A 20,030-nucleotide genomic window follows, 5' to 3' on the forward strand; every position below is an offset into this window, starting at 1 on the left:
CTTAGTCCAATTAAAAAATAAATGGCAAGTGCCCTTGAAATCAATCTATTTTGGGTCAGGTCACCTTTCTGGAGCTCTTAATTTCATGATGTCACACAAATTTATGGAGTGATGCTCAAAAGTACAGAAAAATTTCATGAAATTTCATTTTTTGGTGAAAATATTTTTGATATTTTCACGTGTATGCATTTATTCTTGTACAAATGTCCTTTCAGTAATGGTGTATCAACAATATTACTAGAATTTGTCTTTCCTTTGAGAATTGCAAACAAAAAAGCTGAAAGAATTATTTGTAGCTAGTACAAAAGGCAAGCAGATCTCTCAAAATAATTATTTTTGTAATTAAAACTATATAGTTCGTGTTTGGTGGAGATGCTTGTTTGGTGTTCATTGAATCGCTAAAACAAATGTTAGCACACAGATTTCACTTAAAGAGGTAACATCAGCTGGGAATAAGGTCCAATGCTTGTTTCTACCCTTCCTAAAATTTCCTAAATAATGCAGTGATTTAGGAATTGTGATTCCAAGGAAGATGTGAGTCATCAGGATTGTGAGAGTATTTTCTTGTGCATGAGATGGTTCATATGTGTCTGAAAAGACAAATAGAAATGGCTGGTTAATGGAAGCAAATGCTGAATGGTTCTTTGTCTGAAACTGTCAATATGGGAATTTAAATATACATATATGCATATATACTTTTGTTGTAAATATATATATTTAAACTGTAAATGTATTTAAAAGAATAGCTGAATTGTAGAAAACCCCGTAACAGTGTCTGAGCCTCTCTGAGAGGAGATAGGGAACTAATTTCTGTTATGTGCAGGCACACAGCTAAAATATTTCTACTTTGACTTGGTTCTGTATTAAAGACTTATGATATGCTTTATCAAATACTGCAGGTTTTTTTTCTCCTTTACTAAACGTGGAATAAGTATTTAAAAGCCAAGTCTTTTATTCCTGTCAGCAAAATATGAATTGAGAACACTCAAGGCGGGTAGCAGGAGTAGGACAGGGAACCTTTATAAAAACTAATTTTGTGAAAATAGGAAAAGCTTTGAGAGATTCCATGATGTACCTAAAAATCAATGCATAAACAAGAAAAATGCTTAACAGATTGCTGGGAATACGTAAAAATCCTTTGACATAAATGTGTATGTACATGTAGTTATTGGTGTGGCTGTATTTGAGTGTGTATGTATACACATACATATACAAAGTAATTGTGTTCCCCAATGGGAAAAAATGTTAGAAACTACAGTAAAAGCTAGTACTGATGAAGAGTCTATATGAAATATTATGAAATTATTTATGATCACGTTTATTTCTCCCATTGAATGCTGCAGAATACCAGCATTCCCAGAATACAGAATTCCCAGACACTGGCAGAAGATGATCATGTTGAATTTAAAGTGCCAGCATATTCTAAGAACAGAAAATGAATTAAGGACAAAGGGCTTGAAACAAGAGTCTTCTGTGCGAAGTCAGAATGTGCAGAAGTAGAATATCCTGTTGATTTGATTAACAGAAAATCTTCTAGTGTTTTATGTATATGCAAATGTTATATTCATGTGTGAGAATCAACGTTTGTCAATTTAAGTACTTCTGAAGATGTTTTCATTATTAAATTTGAGAAAAATTCTACTTCAGTGTACTCTTGAATCATCTAAAGATACTTGAATTTTCAAAGGCCAAGTGCTGCATGAAAATCAGTTTGCTTTTGGCATTTTTTTCTAAGACAGATTCTCTAATAATCTATAAAATAAGTTCAGGTCAAACTTACAGCTTTTCAGCTTTTTCAGTAAAGGTATTGCTTCTGAACTTATGTTCAATCCCTAACCTCCTCTCTGTTGCAGAAATCTGGAGGGATGGTTGTATAGGAAAAAGCTTTTGTTCATGTACATCTAATAGTGAATTACACATCTCAACAAAGGAAGTGGAAGAAGAGGATATGGTGACTTACTGATGATGAAATATTACTGGGATATCTCTGGTTCTTAATGTGAAAGGTAGGAAGGGTGTTACAAGATGAGTTATATCTATTATATATAGTTATTTTTTTTTTAACAACTTTAGCTGTCAGAGCAAATATCTGACAGCTTACATAGCTTTAAAATTATCTGTATTGATTTGATCAGGTTGATTATTATATTTAGAAAAGTATTTAGATGCCAGTCTTCTACATGGTCTAGTTCAGATTGTCTCAGACATAAGTTTATTTCTGGGGTACTGTAATGATCCGATTAGCATAATCTTAGTATTATGTTATGAAAATAAATTATTAGTGTGTTTTGGGGAGAATTTATGAGCAAAATAGTTTTCAGTAGGTGAAAGGGAAAAATATGATAATGGGAGGGGTAAATTAACAGGATTTCAGTTAGAATTCATTAAGTTAAAGTTTATAGATGTGTGTTCTGTATAATTTCTGAACCTATTGAATTTAGAAACCAGCAAAAAATCTATTGATTTGTTCTAATGGTTCTTGTGCGGTTCCTGAGGTTTAGCACACAGGGCAGAAGGTGGTGTTAAATGTCAAAATCAATATACTTCATGTGATGCTCTTCAGGGTTTATCTTATCATTAATAAACAGGTCTATTCACTAACGATAGAAGTGGTAGGCATTATTTCAAAGAAACAGATGAAATCTTGTCTTTTTTATGGCAACTACTTACTGTGGTATTGGCAAGGCTCTGATAAGGGTGAGGAGTTAGGTTGCTTCATCTAATTCAAATAAATTTCTTGAGCTAAGTAATCAAACCTCTATGTACTTTATGTTGTGGTTTCTTTTTTTTCAGTCTAGTTTTTTTTTCTTTTTTTATTTTCCTTTCTTTCTTCTGCATGTGAATTCCTGCCATATGAATTTTAGTTTCTCATTACCGGTCGTAGGGAATTCAAGTAAAGCCTGGTAGCAGGCAGCAGAATGAAGAGTTTCCTGGAAAGGAGAGGGGACTCCTTAGGTCTTTAAATAGATGAGAGTTTTCTCTGTCTCTTGCTCAAATACAAGGATGAACAGTACTGGTAATAAGTGGGATATCTGTACCCTTCTTAAAAAATACTGTGTAGCTGGAGACTTCAAAATAAATTGGAACATTTTGGGGTGGCAGTGAAACACTTCTCCTGTTAACTTTGTGTTAAACTCATGGTTCTGCAGTGGCAGGAGCTAAGGGTGACTCTTGGGGATCATCCTTGGCAAGGCCAGGGGCTAGACTCACTGATCCTTATGGATCCCTTGAAAATCAGATTATTCTGTTCTGCATTCTTTCAGTTTGCCTTTTTTTATTTGGTAACCTGATAGATTCTGATCCTCTTTTCTCTTTCAAGTTAATGAGTACTATATATGTTCAGTACAGAACAGAAAATAAAGATTAGATTGTTAGATAGATAATATTTTAAATAAATGCTTCTAGGTCAATATTGGGATGAAGTTGTTTCTTTGTTACAGATCTAGAACATAATAATTGACAAATCTACTCTCTCCTAATTTCAGAGTTTAGGTATACCTTTTAAATCTGTGTATCAGAAAAATTTGTGTTTTCCTTGGTCAATATAAGTGCAAAATATGACTGCCATCTTAATGGTGCTTCTGCATTTTGCTTCTTTTTTAATTTAAAACTGTTTTTAAAAATTATTTATAGGGAATGAAATAATAGAGCCTATATTTTATCCTGTTGTCAATTCATGGTTTCCTAACTTAAAAAAAGAGAATTTGAGAGCTATACAGATTTACATTTCCTATGTTTTCCACACCATAATTATTTGAATTTAAAGCAGACTTACAGATTCATAATTTGCATAGTATCATATTAGCCTCCTTCATTGTGTTTGATAGTTCTCTGAAGGTGTCCTTCACTATGATGGAAGTCATAACATCGTCTGTTTTCAAGCTAGTGGCCATATATAACATAAAAATTCAGTTCCTTGGGGTGTAAATTGTTTGTACAATTCATATTAGATGTCAATTCATAGTTGTCCAGTGTACCTGGAATGCTAATTATAACAGTAATAAAAATAGTCTGTTTGTACCTCTGGAACCTACAGTCTGAGAACATCTGAGGTGGGTTTATGTATGAAGAATTTGACAACCAGGATCTGAATCATTAATAAACAGATTAAAGAAATTAGCCTTTGCACCTTTTAGCATAAAATTAATAATAAAATCCTAGCTCCTGAATACAGTGCATTTTTATTTTTTGTTCAGTTGCTAAAACCCTGATGACAATTACTTTTTTTATGTGTTCCTTGATAGTGTGATGTGCTTACTTAGGGGGGCTGTAGGCAGTGCATCTGAATTCTGTGAACTGAGTGCAACAAAAAGAAAGTGCAGAAAACCTGCTTAACATAATACTAGATCATCTGTTAGTCTTTAAAAATATCTTTTTAACTGATAGCAGTATTGTGCTCAGGATTGTGAAAATAAAATGGACAATACTTCCTAAAAGAGACGCAGACTTTTTTTTCTTTTTTTAAATAAGGTTTTATTTGCCTGTTTCTTCCATGATGTACTTAACAATTCTGCTCCATTGGTAGATGAAAGAGTAGTTGCAAAAAAGGCCTCCAGGCCTTAGGGTTCTGCTTTCTGTACCTATCATCCTCACATATACTTTAAATATGATGCCGTTCCAACTGTTTTCTGGTTTTCAACTTTCAGAGAAAGAGGGTAAGAAACATGGTGGGTGGACTTAATTGGCACAAGGTGCTTCACTGGCTTTGGATTTCACAAGTTAAATTTTATGGGAAAAAAAAAAATTGTAATCTTAACCAGACATTATTATAGCACCAGGAATAGGTTCTGTCTTGCATTTAATACCTACATATTACAGAGCAAAGAAAACTTCCTCCTTGAGTTTGTCTCATTAGATGAAAATAATGTCTGTGAAAGATATTCTGTTTTAAGATTCATCTTTGAAGCCATCATACCCAGAAGTTTCTCCTTTTCCGCTCAATTTTTTCTGCTAATGTAAATATTTTTCATGCTGTTCTAATTAAAAATCTACACTACATAAACAGATAGCTTTGCTAAAGATATTTTTAAGTGCAAATTATAATCGGGATTTACAGGGCCAAGCTTAAATACATAGATGAGAAAATTGCATTTATCAGGAAGAGTTCCAGTTCATTAGACAACTAGATTGTTTTTTGCTGGGAGCAATTAAAAATGTAGCTCCACAGCTCCCTCTGCTAAAAAAAGAAAAACAAAACAAAACAAAAAATCCCAGAAAACCTAAAACAAAACAAAACCAACAAAAAAAACCCAACGAAAAACAAAGCAAACAATTGTACCAGCAATGTTTTTCCTTTTCCTGTCTTTTTTCCCTGGTAATCACGTGTGCTGAAGAGTCTTAACTTCACAAACCATTTCAGACTGTGCAGTAGAAAATGAATCATGAATGATGTTTTGAACATCAGTTTTTGAACACCCTGGGTTCACTGATTATAATTGCTTTAGTTTTGGATACATTAAAAGCAGTAGCATTAAAATACTTAAATTAAACTATATGATATTAATACCAGACTTTAAAAAACAGATCCCAGTGTGACTGATAATGGCTGTTAATTTAAAATATCTTTGGAAACTGGGATTAGGGAACTATTAAGAGATCTCTCAAGGAAGTATAAGCTTTCTGAATGCAGCGCTAAAGCAAAGGCTACATGCACATAAAGTTTATATAGAAATTAACCATTTACAGCTGTCCTGTTGAAAATAAAACTCTCCCCCACACTCCTCTAATTTTTGCATGTCTGATGCTAGCCAAAGGCACTTCAGCTGTGAAAGTTTGATAATGGTGAATCACTTCTGTACAGTTTTTATTGTAAAATGCTAGTGTATTGCTGATAGCAGAGTGCTTTGGACACTGCCAGTCCCTCTTTTCCCAAAGAAATTTATATCCTGTATAAATGATGTTGGAGAAGCTATCTGAGAAACCAACCACACTTAAGATACTCGTTAGATATCTTTTACAGAAAGTGAGGGTTATTATTTTATGGACTGTTCTGAACTAATCCAGATTGCAGTTCATGTCTGTCTTAAAATTTGCAAACACTGACTTCTGTAGCTGTTAAATAATGCAGAAGGGAAATTTGCTTTCTAATTTGTAGATCTGAATTCAGAACAGTGCCCTTTGAACTCATCAATGCGTTCAAAATTTGGGACTAAACCAATAATTTTGTAAAATAGTTGAAGAGATTGACAAAAAAAGTTATTGAATTTTCTTTTAAATTACTTATCAATATTTGATTGCTTTCCAAAGGTTTGTCATACTAATTAGTGATGAATAATTAGAAATCTTTTCAAATTACCTGTAAGAACAGTGTGTATCAAAAAGTTGCAGTTGAGGAAGTTCTCGCTTCAGACTTGGAAACACATAGACACTAGGCTGCAAACACAAAATAATTGACTGGTCCTAGTCCACCTGTCTTTTATCTTCCTTAATCTTCTATAGCTAAGCAGTAAAAGTGAACTAATTTGAGAAGAATTTGAAAAGTCTTCAACAAAAACTTGGTGTCAAATGTGTTACCTTCAGTGAGCTGTGCCATCTTACATAATGGGTAGTCTTTCCTTAGGGCTGAAATAAAAAATTAGCAGAAGATGCCAAAGTTGCCATTCCCCTAGGAGCATGCCTGGGAAGGGTTGTGAGGAAGAATTAGTATCGCACTGCACTTGTTTCTGAAGCACTGTTAGCAGGGCCCTGCATGCCAGGTTTTGACTGTTTTAACTAAGTATTTCAGGACTAAGACACTTTTTCTCCCTTCCTCAGACATACTGTACCAGGATCTTCTGCCAGCTGGCTGTTGATTTCATAAACCTTTCTTCCAGTCATACTCACCTAAAAAGAGCAAAATTATTGAGCCCAATTTTTTATCTACCTATGAGTGACATTTGTTTTTCTTACCCTAAAGGTATATTGGAGTCTTGGTGTGATTACATCCGGTGAAAAAGTGTATCAAAACAAAGCAATCTTAGGAGCGTCAAAGGAAACTCCTCCTCCTTTCTAGGGTTAGGGGTTTTACAAATAATAAGCTGCATTAAGCATCTCCTATTTTTAAGCATAAACATTTTAATATGGGTTAAAAGTAGCAAGGAAGAATGTTAATTGGTTCTGATTCCTTAACTACGACATTCTCGCCCTCTGCAATGTTCCAGAATCTTTGAAGTGTTCTCTGTGTTGTGCTGGGTGTGGATTTGTACTACGCTTGACGTTTAATATATGAAATAGAAGCTGCTCAGTTACTTGCAAAGGTGTGATGAGGTACCCATTGATCCCATCTATTTAGAGCTGGTTTACTATTTTACCAAATAGGCTAATACGTTGCAAATGGTTCTTTTTCAAAGAGCCATTCACATGAGATGAGATAGTTTTACTCCTTCCATGACGAATGCTTAATTCTCTATGAAGTGTGAGCCACATTGGCAAGAACTCTGGTGTTACCTGTAAGTGCTTTAAAACTGTGTTGTTTACATTATTACCAGAGGTAAGAACTAAAGGAACTGCAATATTATCACACATCTCCTACATACTAATAACTGGGTTATTGAATATGAGGGTTACAGCTCTTCCTCCTTCCTTACAGATTTGTTGAGACTTTTTACTTCCAGCAATAGCCATTTAATGAATCAGATCAAATTAAAATAGTTTTGAAATTGCTCATACCTCATCTTTTAATGTTGTAATCTCTCTTTTCTCATATTTTTCCAGCTGGCAGTAAAAATCTGTGTGCCTTCATAAGACGATTTATTGAGTGCAGCAGGCTTCTTTGGAAAGCATCTAGTGACGCACCATGACACAGTGTTGCATTACTGCCCACTTTGTGCATGCAGACACAGCACTAATAATAGTGAGAATGGCTTTAGGAGCAAGAGTAGTTCAGCTATAAATTGTTAGAAATAAATAACTGACCCTTTAAGAAAAGACATTGCCTACATGCATTATCCTAAAACTAAGTGTTAATTTAACAGGCTGTGTAAGGAAAACAAGGGAAATGCTGTCATATTTTGCATTCAGAACATCAAATGCACAGTTGCTATGGGAAGGCACACTTCTTTTCATGTCTAGAAGGGCTGTGAGGGGAAAAAGCTAATTCTAAAACTGTTCCTGTTTTTACCTCTTATGTTCAGAAAGTTCATCACAATAGAAGGATAAACATAAGAACTCCACATTTTTATTTATTAAAAAAACCCCAAAAGATAGTAAGTTAACAATCACAGAGTTGTGTAAAGACTATGTAATTTTTGGTGACTGCCACTGGTTTTGTAATATAAACAGCACATGTTACACTGCAAAACGTTTGGATCTATTTCACTCAAGCAGATTTAAAGAAGTTCTGCCCCTTCATGTCTACAAGATGTGTACATGTTTATTTTTCTTGCTAGACATCTTGTTACTGAAAAAATGTTCTGTATAGTATTATTTCTGTAAAATTCCATTAAAATATTTAGAATACTTATTACCCTTAATATGCTGAACTGTCTGGGATTTTACTGATGAAAATGGAAGATCTTGACTAATAATGAAAAGTTTCATTATGATTGCGACAAAATGTTTATTAGGGTGGTATGGTGCTCAACAAACTTTGACTTTAAAACCTGACTTTTGTTAGTAGCAACCAGTTTTAATACTAGGTGAACATAAATTATTGATGCATAAGTATTCATTCAAACAGTCACAGATTGTTGTATAGCTCCTAATGTACCTTCCACTGAGGTCAATGTCAACCACACTGTTGACATAATAGGTAAGTTTTCCTCTTTGCTGTAAATGATGTGGAAATATAGTCAGTTTTGTTGAGAATGTGAGAGATCTTGAATAATCTAAGTGATTCATGATTAGATCACCAAAATTTACGGTTTTTCACTTGAATTGCACTTCGTTAGTTTAAATAACACAAGTTCTTACTGTAGAAATTGAGGTGACCAAAACAGATGGCTTGATCTGAGGGTTTGTGGGTTATCACATGGGTGCAGGGTTGAATTTCGCTGTATTCAAATTTATGGGTACTATTCTTGGACACAATGCAGAGTCAGAGTTTGATGCTAGAGATAATATTGCCCAGAACAGAAAACCTTTGAGACCTCAGTGTTAATTAATTACTCTGTCTTGTATCTCCATTCCTGTTTTAAAAAAAAAAATCTTCTAATAGTTTTGCAACCCATTCCTGAAGGCAGGGTAACTGAGGTTTGTGAGGTATCCCTTGGGGAAGCAGATTAGAGTGAAAGAGCACTGAATGAGTTATAGATATATCTATTAGAACAATTTGATTGCAACAGGAAGGAGGTATGTAACCATTATTATCATCATCTGTAGTAATACACGTATAAAGATATCATTTAAGAAAATGTCTAAGGGAAAAAAAAGGAAGTGTTAGACTAAATAGTGGAGAGAAAAAGTATCACTACTTGTGGATCCAGTAACGAAACCTGATTGTTGCAGTTTCAGTATCTTGTTAAAAGTGACGGTCACTGTCCTGATCAGGGTTGGGGGAAACCCATGAGACAAAGATTTCAGTGTAAGCTTAGGTGGGAATGCCCAGCCCCCTCCCCTGAGGAGGTTTTAACACTGTGGATCATGCAGAGTTCTCTGGTGGAAGACTCCAGAAATGAGTATGGAGATGCTTTGATGGTCATGGTGGCTGCAGGTGACATCTGTCCCAAAACTTGGGGTGATATGTCCATAAACAGTGGCTTCCTTTCCCACAGTTTGCCCCAGTGGGAATTTCTGTCTGCATGCATTAACCAGGATGTGCTCACCAGATCTCACACACACCTGCCAGGCCTGGAATTAGAACTTTCCTGTTGTGAATCCCTCACTTCTGTGCTTATCTGAAGTTTCTGTTGTGGTGACTTTCCTTATGGCAGGTTCCTTCTTGGCAGTGTTTGAGACAGGCAGCTGTGCTCTCTAAGTCCTTACAAACAGTTCTGAGGGTTTGATTTGGTTTGTGACTCACTGTGGTAAATTGGTGGTTGGCTTTTTATCTGCACCTTTCTTCACAGTGTGTCATAGAAGATAATATGAAGGAAAAGACAAGTGCATGCATAATTGAATTAAATTTTTAAATTCTGTAAATCTCCCAGGTTATGCAAATTGCTAATTATCAGGTAATAGAGCAAAACATGAGCCAACTGACTACCCATGGGGCAGCTTGGGATGGACAGATGACCATTAAATGCTCAAGCATGTTTAGGGGACAGAGTGTGGTACTTCAAAGTGATTGCTAAAACACAATGTTACCACCAGCATGTAATTATGTAATTTTTTTTTTTTTAAAGCCCAACATAGCAATAGGAAAAGGAGACCATCAGGACTAATACACGTTTTTCTATTACTTGAAAAGGAATGGAAGTTATGATCTTATTCAAACTACCTGATCAGTTTAGCAAGAGGTAATTCCTCCTTGAACTCTGTTTATAGGCAAATTAAACTGACGGTATTCTCTGAAACGTGTCAGGCTGACTGCACATAATGTCAATGTTAAGGTAAGGCAGCTCTATTACAGTGATACCTTCTTTAGAATCATATGTAGCTTGCATGGAAAAAAAAAAACTGTAGGTGTTCCTGTATTACACAGAATATTTTATATATATTGCAGGTAATAATGAGAATGCTTATATTTATCATTTATATTTATCTAGCACTAGCTAATTTTGAGTCATATTATTTTATTTATACAATTCGGTAGAAAAAAAATTGAACCAAAAAAAGAAACTATAAATGTAAATAATGCTAAATTTGGAAGGTCCATAATTTTGGCATACACATTTCCTGTAAACCCATGTGAGTTTTGCTGCATGACCTCTATTAGAGCTAACTTATTTTTGATCATAGGATCATAGGATGGTTTGGATTAGAAGGGAATTTCAATTCCAATCCCCTGTCATGGCTAGGGAAACCTTCCACTAGTCCAGGATGCTCAAAACTCCATTCAGCTGGCCTTGAACTTGTTTTGATAACATCCAGTTATCTAGTTATTTTATTAGAAAAGTCAAGTCACTGTCATCACTTCTAGTTACTTAAAGTATCATTTAATATAGAATAATTTTCTGTTTTGCTAAGTCTGTCGTATTTTGTGAGGTGGTCGTTTGCTAAAGTAGATAGTACTGATATTAGATAGGACATTTAATTTGCTTTCCTAAGTTTCTCTGCTGAAGTGTGTATTCAAAGTCCATGAGTGTTAAGATCCCTGCTTAATCTCAAGGTCCTGAATCTCCAGGTAAAATACAACTTTTGTGCTGCAAATTTGAGATTTTTCCCCTTCTTTTAGAACTAGAAGTACTGCATGAAAGAAAAAGAAATTAAGTTGCAAAAGGAAAAGGTCTTTAAATTCGCTGTTTGGTGTTTATCAAAACAGCAATTTTAAATTAAAAGGTATGTTGCGTTAGCATTAATTGTGAAGTTTACCTGCTTTTCTGAAATGGAATATGAGAGCTTGATCTGCATTTCATTTAACCTCAAGCAATATGGATTGGATTCATTTCATTGGGGATTTTATAAAAACTTGAAAATAAAAGGTTTCATTCCAAGTAAAAGTTCCATTTTGAAAAGGATAGGCTTTTTTACTTATCCATTAATTAATAACTAAGTTTGATTCCACTGAGCATATTTGTCAGTTCTAGTTTATACTGTAAGATTTAAGCGAGAAGAAATTATAGAATGAGTTAAACTTTATGATTCAAAGAATTCCAGTCCACTGTAAGGAGCTGTAAAGTAAAGGACACCTTTATTGGCCTGGTCAGTGGGAGCATGTGGCATGCAGGGGGTTGATACCCAAAAGATAGGCTGGAAATAAATCCCCCAAGACTGATGTCTATAGAGCAGGTATTTGCTTATTGCAGCGCTGGTGGGTGAGTGGGATATCTCCACCTTGCTCACCCACCTTTGTCAAGTGCTGTGGTATTTATACACATTATGTAGAAAGTTTATATCAGGTTATATTGGTATAAAAAGCTATGATTCAAGTTACATAACCTATAACCCTTTTATATTTATATAAGTGTATAAAGTTATAATTCAGGTTATATTGATGTCTTGTTACTCAGGTTGTATAAGCACCTTGTAACATTGACCTAAGCTGTATAAGCAGCCTGGTTAACACCACACCTCCACATGCATCTCTGTTGTGCTCATCTTACAGTGGTTATTTATTGCTTTACAAGTTTGGCACCTGCCCTGTTCATTTATCTAAAAGTTGCAATCTTAAGGAGTTGGAGTCAGCCATAACTTGTGGTTTTCTTATCTTACGTTACAAACGTGACACACTATTCTTATCCAATACTTTCATCACACCTATTTTCCTAATGCTTACTTGTATTATTGCACACTTTATTGCTGTATCAGTTATACTTCATCTGAAATTGTGCAATAATTATGTTCCTATTCTTTTATTACATTTTTCTGTGCTTTGTGACAGCTCTTCTATTAGTCATAAAAACGACCAGTAGCAGCTAGTAAGCGTTCTTCAGTATTGCTTAGTGCATGCGGGCTAAGCCCTTGTCCTGCAGAAAAAGCAGTTAGCCAAACCCATTAGCTCACATTCCTTTCCCTTATCATCTCAGTCCACTTGTTTTTGTTTTTCTCCAAGAGCAGTTAGCATTAGGCATAGCACCTACCATTTGCTTATCATCTGGGACTAGGCTTCTTGTTTTGCAAAAGCTGCTGGTAACACCTGATTTTTATTAATCTATGCTTTATACTAAGGTGTTTGTGTTGAAGGAGTGCTGTGTTTCATTTAGCAAGTTATAATAGATATGAATTGTTCTTACTGATGTCTCAAATCTTCATACTTACCAAGTTTTTCTTTGTTTCTTGTATGGTATATGTTTTAAGGTAAGAAAAATCCTCACACTGTCACTCATGCTAAATACATCCCTTTATGTCTCCCGCTCATCACAGACGATCCATCATTTGCAGCGTTTCAATCTGGTAATTTGCTCACACAAAATCAGGACATCATTTTAATGTATAAAACATCTACTTATCAATATTAGGAAAAATTAAGTTCTACAGGTGAGCAAGGGGACATAGTGCCCTTGAAATCTACACAGGGTGTTGGAATTAAATTTGGATGAACTAAGATATGTTTTCAGTTGCATGGACAAATGTTGTGAAATGATCTCATGTTTTTATTCTTTGTGTTAGACAGGGCTATGAAGAGCTGGAAAGACAACTGAAAGAAGTCTTTAAAGAGAGGAGCAACATACTTCATCAACTGTTAAAGACTTCTAAAGAACTTCAGGGAATTAAAGTAAACCTCCAGGTTAGATTCTGTCTCAGTTTCTATAACATTACTTAATTACCTCAACATTTTCTTTTTGGTGTTTTTTAATTACAAAAAAATATGTTTCTTTTTAAAAATCATTAAATATTTGAATAGTTATTATTTTGTTTATTTTGTTGATCTTCTATTAAACATAAACCTGATCGTTTCATAGAAAATTTCATCCTAATGTGTTTGGGCCTTTACCAACTCAATAAAAATAAAGAAAATATGAAAATAGAACATACAAGGAGGAAGGGAAGGACAAGAAATACAGAGTATTAATGGAGCTGACACATTTGAAGCACAGACAGATGACTCTTCAACTACTTAAAGTTGAAAATAAGGATATTTTATTGCAGTGCTGGACACATGTGGAATCATTTCTAGATACATGTCCAGGACTCCTGCCCTCTATTTTTACAGAAAAGATTTTACATATCCAGGCAGTTTCTAAGGACGCATAATACATAATCATTACGTGCCCACTTCGTATTATAATCAGCTGAATATTCATTACAGCTGAATTGTGTTGGTGGGAGTTTGAAGTCAGGGAGGGGTCGTATGGGAGGAAGAAAGTTGTCTTCCTCATGGTGAGCTCTTAGCCTACAGCCAGTTAGCAGGACCTTTTGACCTGCTGGTCACAGTCCGAGCCTCTCTTAACTGTTGGATTATTCTTGAGGCGAGGTATTTCTATGGTCTCTGCTTCTTCACAATTGCTTCATCTGTCTTTGTCACTTCTAGCTTCTCTTTCTTAATGTATTTGTTACTCTTTAACTGAGGTACGTGGTCTTTGCTAGCTAACTTAGTTTCTTAACTCATTTTAAAATCTTAAGTGAAATTTGTAATCATCTACCATCCCAATTATATCCCCAGCTGGCCCCTTGCCTCACATTTGTACTGGCAGCTACTGAAAAGGATGGCCTTTGCTGTTGCAGGTTGGATCTTTGCTGCTGAATTCCATACACTCAACTTAATTTAGTTGCTCAGTTTACCTTTCTGACATGCCATCTACACAGTCTGACTGGATTTACTGCAGGGCATTGATTTACAAATTGGCTGACAATCTGTGCTAGATGAGCCTGAAGTGAGAGCTGAGACTCGTCTTCATTTAACTGCTATGCCATGGTTAGGCTGAAAGGGCAATAAAATAACTCTGAACTCAATCAGCTCCTCAGAGGAAAAACTAAATTGAAAGTGCTTCCCTGGATTTGAGATATTCAGCTGAGGGAGCACCTGTCTTTTCCCAGTAGAGTCTGTTGGTCTGGTGAAAATATTTAGACTCATTATCAGTTAAAATTGGTCTCTGTATTTCATGCCATTTTAAAGCAAATTATTTTTCTGACAATACGTCTTTGTAAGCTAGCTGGGAAAAATAAAAGGAGAAGAAGCACTCTTATCTGTTCCCAGGAGAATACCAGTGGTGTGTATCAGTACTGGGCTATATTATAGTATTGTGTTATATTTTCTTATGTTCCAGACTTCCCTGGTTTTAATTAATCAACCTTTTGATCTTTGGGGTTTTTGGTTTGGGAGTTGGGTTTAATTTGGGGATTTTTTGAGTGCTTTATCACCATTACTGCAGACTTTTTTTTTAATAGAAATATGCTCTCCTTGTAGCAAATTTATTTTAGAATGTAGCACAGTTGAAGGAAATATTCAGCAAAATTACACTGTGAAATATTTTAAACTCAACACTACAGAGATCTTGATATAGGCAAAGAGCTGTAGTATTCTGTATATATACATTTACTTGGTCATAAAATTCTAATGCTTTCAGTCATTCATCTGTTTCTAAATCTGCTTGTATTTATCTCGCATTTGATGTTTCAGAAATACAGAGCTGTATACAGTTAACTGTGTTTGAGCTACAGTAAAGAAAAATCAGACTATTCTTCCAATTTTCTTAAGTGGTAATGTCTGCAATTCACCAGGACCATTTTAGGAACAAGGGCTAAATACTTTTACAGATTAATAATAAAAATGATCTCTTAATAGAGTTTTTTTGTTGTTGTTGTTGTTGCTATCAGTCTTTAAAAAATGATGAAGCATCAACCAAAAATGATGTACAGAAACTTCTGGAAATGGGCCAAAACCAAAGGTAAGACCCTCACTTCCTTCTTTTTCTTTCCATTTCCTGACTAAAAGCTGTCAGACTAGCAAATTTCACCTTTCCTTTTACTATAAACACTGCTGTATTCCAGAATCTGCTAATTGTAACAGTAAAATAAAGGCAGGAAATACTCTTTCTGAAACAAATGATGATTTTACTGATGTTTGACATATGATAGGAAAATATATTAAAATGGTATGGTAAGGTATCTGCTAAAGAAAGACATTGAATTTTAAAGGAAAATTTAGTCATGAAATATTCCTTAAAAAATAAATTCAGGATTTTTAGAAAACTAAATTACTGAAGTGTCTAAATCTCTAAGTTTGGATATGATGACATTTATTCAAAGCTCTTAATTAAATGTTTATATGTGTAGACACTCAAAATCACTAGTCCATGTGCAAACAGGAATACTTCCACTGGGTATTAGTGATGAATGGAGTTAGAAAGAGAAAGGAGTATTTATTTCAAATTATTCATTGAGCACTTAAAAAGTTATGTCCCATGGCTGGGAATGCAAGTTCCCAGCCCAGTCCTTAGTCTCCATTTCCCTAGTGCTTCATTGTGAGTAAGTCTCATCATTCTGTGTCTCTTCATTTTTAAAATTTAGTCCAAAAAATAGCAACATCAATACAATTTTAGTAACAAGAAAACATAACTAATGTAGTGACCACTTTTGCTGGAAAAATAGTACATAATGAGTGCATCTATACTTCGTATTTCTCCCTAGGAAAAATGTTTAGTAAGAAAAATTATTAAATTCATACTTCCTTCATTGTTGGAAATGCAATAATTAAATTCCATGGCCATCTTACGTCTACATTCAGTGTAGATACACACATGAAAGTATAAATAAAATTGCATTGCTATATAGAAACCTTGTGAGAAAATTATCTTCATATCTTAAATACCCAATATATAAGGTCTGCAATACAATACCAGTGGAATTTCTTATTTTTACTGTGATCCATAACAATCTTTCAGGTATTCCAGACAAATAAATTCTAGAGGAACGTCTTTAGCTACTGTCCTATTTAAATACTTACGTGGCTTGAATATGACTGAAGCTGTAACATCTCAGCATCATAGCTGTCCTTCACACAGACAAAATCCTTCATCATACATGAATGCAGTTTTTTGGTGGTTTGATTGTTGTGCAGTTTTCCTTTATGAAATTGAGACATGAATTGATGAGAAGTATTAATGGACTCTTTAGTAAATAGATCTTAGTTGCATATGGGAAAATTGAGTCTGCTGAAAGAAAATTTTATTACATATTTCAAATATTCTTCCTAATCTCCTCTGTAAATCACCATTCGCTGTCTCTCAAGTTCCACCCTAAAATATATCTTGATTTTGCTTCTAGGGCATCCAGACATTGAGTGTACTGCACAAGAGCAGTTCCCAGAAATAAAAAGTGGATCAGTGCAATCTGCTGCTGAGCAGCCTACTCCATCATTCAGAAAATGAAAGGTTTTTACAGTATACTACAAGGAAATGCTTTGGGGCTATACTGTTGCCAGCAGTTTACAGACTTACTAGATTTCATTTCCAGAGAGGTGTAAAAGTTCAGTGTATGAAAGAGGAATTTAAAATGTGCCAGGCAATCTTCCTCATAGAATTTCACTGGGGAAGGGTCACAGTTTATTTGCCAGGGTCCTCAGGCTACCTTATATCTGCAGTAAGTAAATAAAAATGAACATAGTATTATGCTTAAATCTATTGCATTGAAGCCAAAATTCAAAATACATCCCAATATTAATGTTGTAATCTTTCTTTGAACAAACATGAGCTGCAGACTTGGTCTGAGCACAACTTTGATTATACTCTACAGTACAGTAAAGTTTAGAGTACTAGAATGTCAGCTTTTGTAAGTAAATGTTCTGTTGACTTCAAAATAGATTTTTTTTTTAATTCCTTTTGTGCAAATTGTTCAATAATTCCCAAGTTCCAAGTAAAACTTAGTCACTTACTATGATGCCCCCAGTTTTATTCTATCTGTATCATCAACACTGTGCAATGATGGCATCTTTTAGTGCTGATGGTATATTGTTTTCATGCTGCTCAGTCACTTTTTAAATTAAATCTGTTCTATACTAGTGCTGCCAAAACTGCTGAAAGTAGTAGGGGTTATCAGCTAAAAAAAATTATCCAACAGGTAGCAAGTTCTTTTAAAATTATGTGGTTTCCATTCAGTTTAGTTTTCACAGGACTAAATTATTGTATGTTACTGTCTATAAATCCAGTTGTCTTGGTCTTCACTGAGAGTTTATCCATGCAAGCAGCAATCCTTCAAAAGCCCTGCAGCTGTTATGAAATCTGTCATTTTACTACTTTGCTACATCTCCGAATTGTTTCATGTGCTGTGGGTAGAAAATTACCACAATTTGGAGAAAATCTCTGGCTGAATCAGTAATGCAGAGGGTTTTCACTTGATTCAAATTAACCAAATCCAAGCAATTATCCTGCTCTTTTTTATTTTTATACCAGAATCTTCTGCTGAATTTTTTGTTGCTTGTCTCTAGAAGGTGCCATATGAGGTTGAATTTTATCAGAGCATGATTTATTTGTTTATTTTAAAGCAGATATAAACTAGTTCTTATTGATAATAGTATGTCTCGATGACAGTGGATTTTCACTTGCCTACTTTTCTCACTTTTTTGGTGTGAATCATTTTTGTTGGAAATTATGCACTACCAGATGTTTTGCACAGCAGGCCATTCAGCAGACATAAACGGTGGCCACTTTGCATCAGAGATGATTTTTATTTTGCATTGGCACTATACTTCATGGAGTCATTATGACTTAATTTGGGAGACTCACAGACAAAGTACATCTGTTTCCTACTCTGAATAATTAAAGGTCCATTTTTTAATCTGAATAAGTATTTCCTAGTGGACACTTGTGTTGAAGTTTGTATTCTGTGTTTTCAATAACCTAGGGAAATGAAATCTCTCCAGGAAGCCTTTCAAAAGCAGCTTAATGAGGCAGCTGAGAAGGCAGAGAAGCAGCAGGCTACCGTGAGTGATTCTCTTTCTTTCCTTATTTTTGTTTTTCTTCTGTTTTTTCTTAATCTTGCCTTGAGAATTTATTAGCTTAAAAAACTTTGTAAAAAAAGAATGGATTTCATATATGTGTTAGTACTCTGCAAACTTCAGAAGAAAGGATCTGGAAGAAGTTTTAATGTTCTAAAATATTAAGATATCTTCCCTTATTTCTGTGGAGTTTATGGATGTTTATACACTTCTGGAGACTTTAGACAGGAAATTTAGGCCTAAGTCTTCTCCCTGGGGAGATGATCTTTATGGACCCTCATGTCTCATCTATACTAATGTAGGCTGTCATACATCTATTGACTTTTTAGATATTACTATGGATTTTCAGCGACAAAATAGAGAGTAGAGTATCTGATTTTGACCATAGTGGAACTAATTATCATTCTAGAAGGTATTATTAAGTCCTATTAAGATTTCATGCTTTATTGAAATTCTGTTTCTGGACAAACTGCACAATTGTTTTGATTTTCATGTAGCAATGTGATGTTTTGTAGCAAAAATAGACACATTTTGCTACTGTAGGAAAAAAAGGTAGAATCATGTTTACTAAGATAAAAAAAGGAAATTTTTCATATGCTGGTTATTAATATTCCTGTAACATGGACACAACTGAGCATAAGTTGACTAGATAATCTCCAGAGGTTCCTTCAAACCTTAAGTGTTTTATGATTTGAACTCTGGATTTGAAAACAACCTGCTAGAAGTGTTTATAGATCTATTTTCTATTTCATATTGGATAACTACAGATTTCTTTACTAACATTTTGCTGTCTTCCAAAGCAAGGGTTTGTCCAAGACAGACAGTGTAATTATTAAATTCAACAAATATTTACAGTGCCTTATTTCATATGACTGTGATTTATATGTGGCTTTATTCCCTTGGTGAACAAAATGTGAGAGTGTATGTTTTCCTACCTTCTAATTATAAACTGCTTGGATTGTGGACCAAACTATTCCTATTGTAGGTTTCTTTCAGTTAATCTCATTTTTGAAAACAAATTTTTCCCTTTGTTGCTCAAAAATCTGAAGAGTAAAGATACTTCCTGTTCTTGTGTACCATACAACATAAAATTAGTGTATTTTTGGACTTCTATTTTTGTCTAGAGAAAAAAAAAAGAACTTTTATCCTCTTCAAGAGTGAAAAGAAGTAATCTGAAAGCAGTATTGAGTTTGAAAAGGACAGCATATTTTGATGGTCTTTTTAGCCAGGACAGTGTATCTCCAGAAAAAAATGAAACAAACTGCATTTGTTTTAAGATCCTTTTGTACTGAGGCAGTCTATAAATTGTCTATATCAAATACTAGAGTCCTAGACTGTTAAGGGGTTGGAATGGACCTTGAAGATCTTCTAGTCCCACCCCACCATGCCCGGGACAGGGGCACCTCCACTAGGGTTGCTCAAGGCCTTTTTGACCTGGCTTTAAACTCTGCCAGGGTTGGGCATCCACAGCCTCCCCAGACAAGCTGTTCCAGTGCCTCACCTGGAATAGACCCTTGTACCCTTTACTCTTTGCCCTGGCACTGCAGTTCTTGAAGGGTCTCTCTCTGGCTTCCCTGCAGGTCCCTTCCCATGCTGGAAGCTTGCTCTGAGATCTCCATGTAACCTTTTCTCCAGGCTG

The 20,030-nt window shown here is 34.8% G+C and overlaps 1 protein-coding gene across 3 annotated transcripts in view; it reads left to right on the forward strand.

Moving 5' to 3' along the window:
• The window catches only part of LUZP2 (leucine zipper protein 2), a 117,644-nt gene that overhangs the window by 35,841 nt on the left and 61,773 nt on the right, over positions 1–20,030 (forward strand). For all 3 annotated transcript variants that reach the window (XR_014955500.1, XM_085579892.1, XM_077784368.2), the window contains exons 2-4: positions 13,126–13,243; positions 15,274–15,344; positions 18,298–18,376. Coding sequence is in view for 2 of the 3 variants with exons in the window: in XM_085579892.1 (XP_085436018.1) it covers positions 13,126–13,243; positions 15,274–15,344; positions 18,298–18,376 (268 nt within the window). In the remaining variant the exon portion in view is untranslated. The remainder of the gene's footprint in view (positions 1–13,125; positions 13,244–15,273; positions 15,345–18,297; positions 18,377–20,030) is intronic.

Source organism: Lonchura striata, chromosome 5 (assembly GCF_050655825.1).
Source record: "Lonchura striata isolate lonStrDom1 chromosome 5, ASM5065582v1, whole genome shotgun sequence".
In the NCBI taxonomy this organism is placed as follows: domain Eukaryota; kingdom Metazoa; phylum Chordata; class Aves; order Passeriformes; family Estrildidae; genus Lonchura; species Lonchura striata.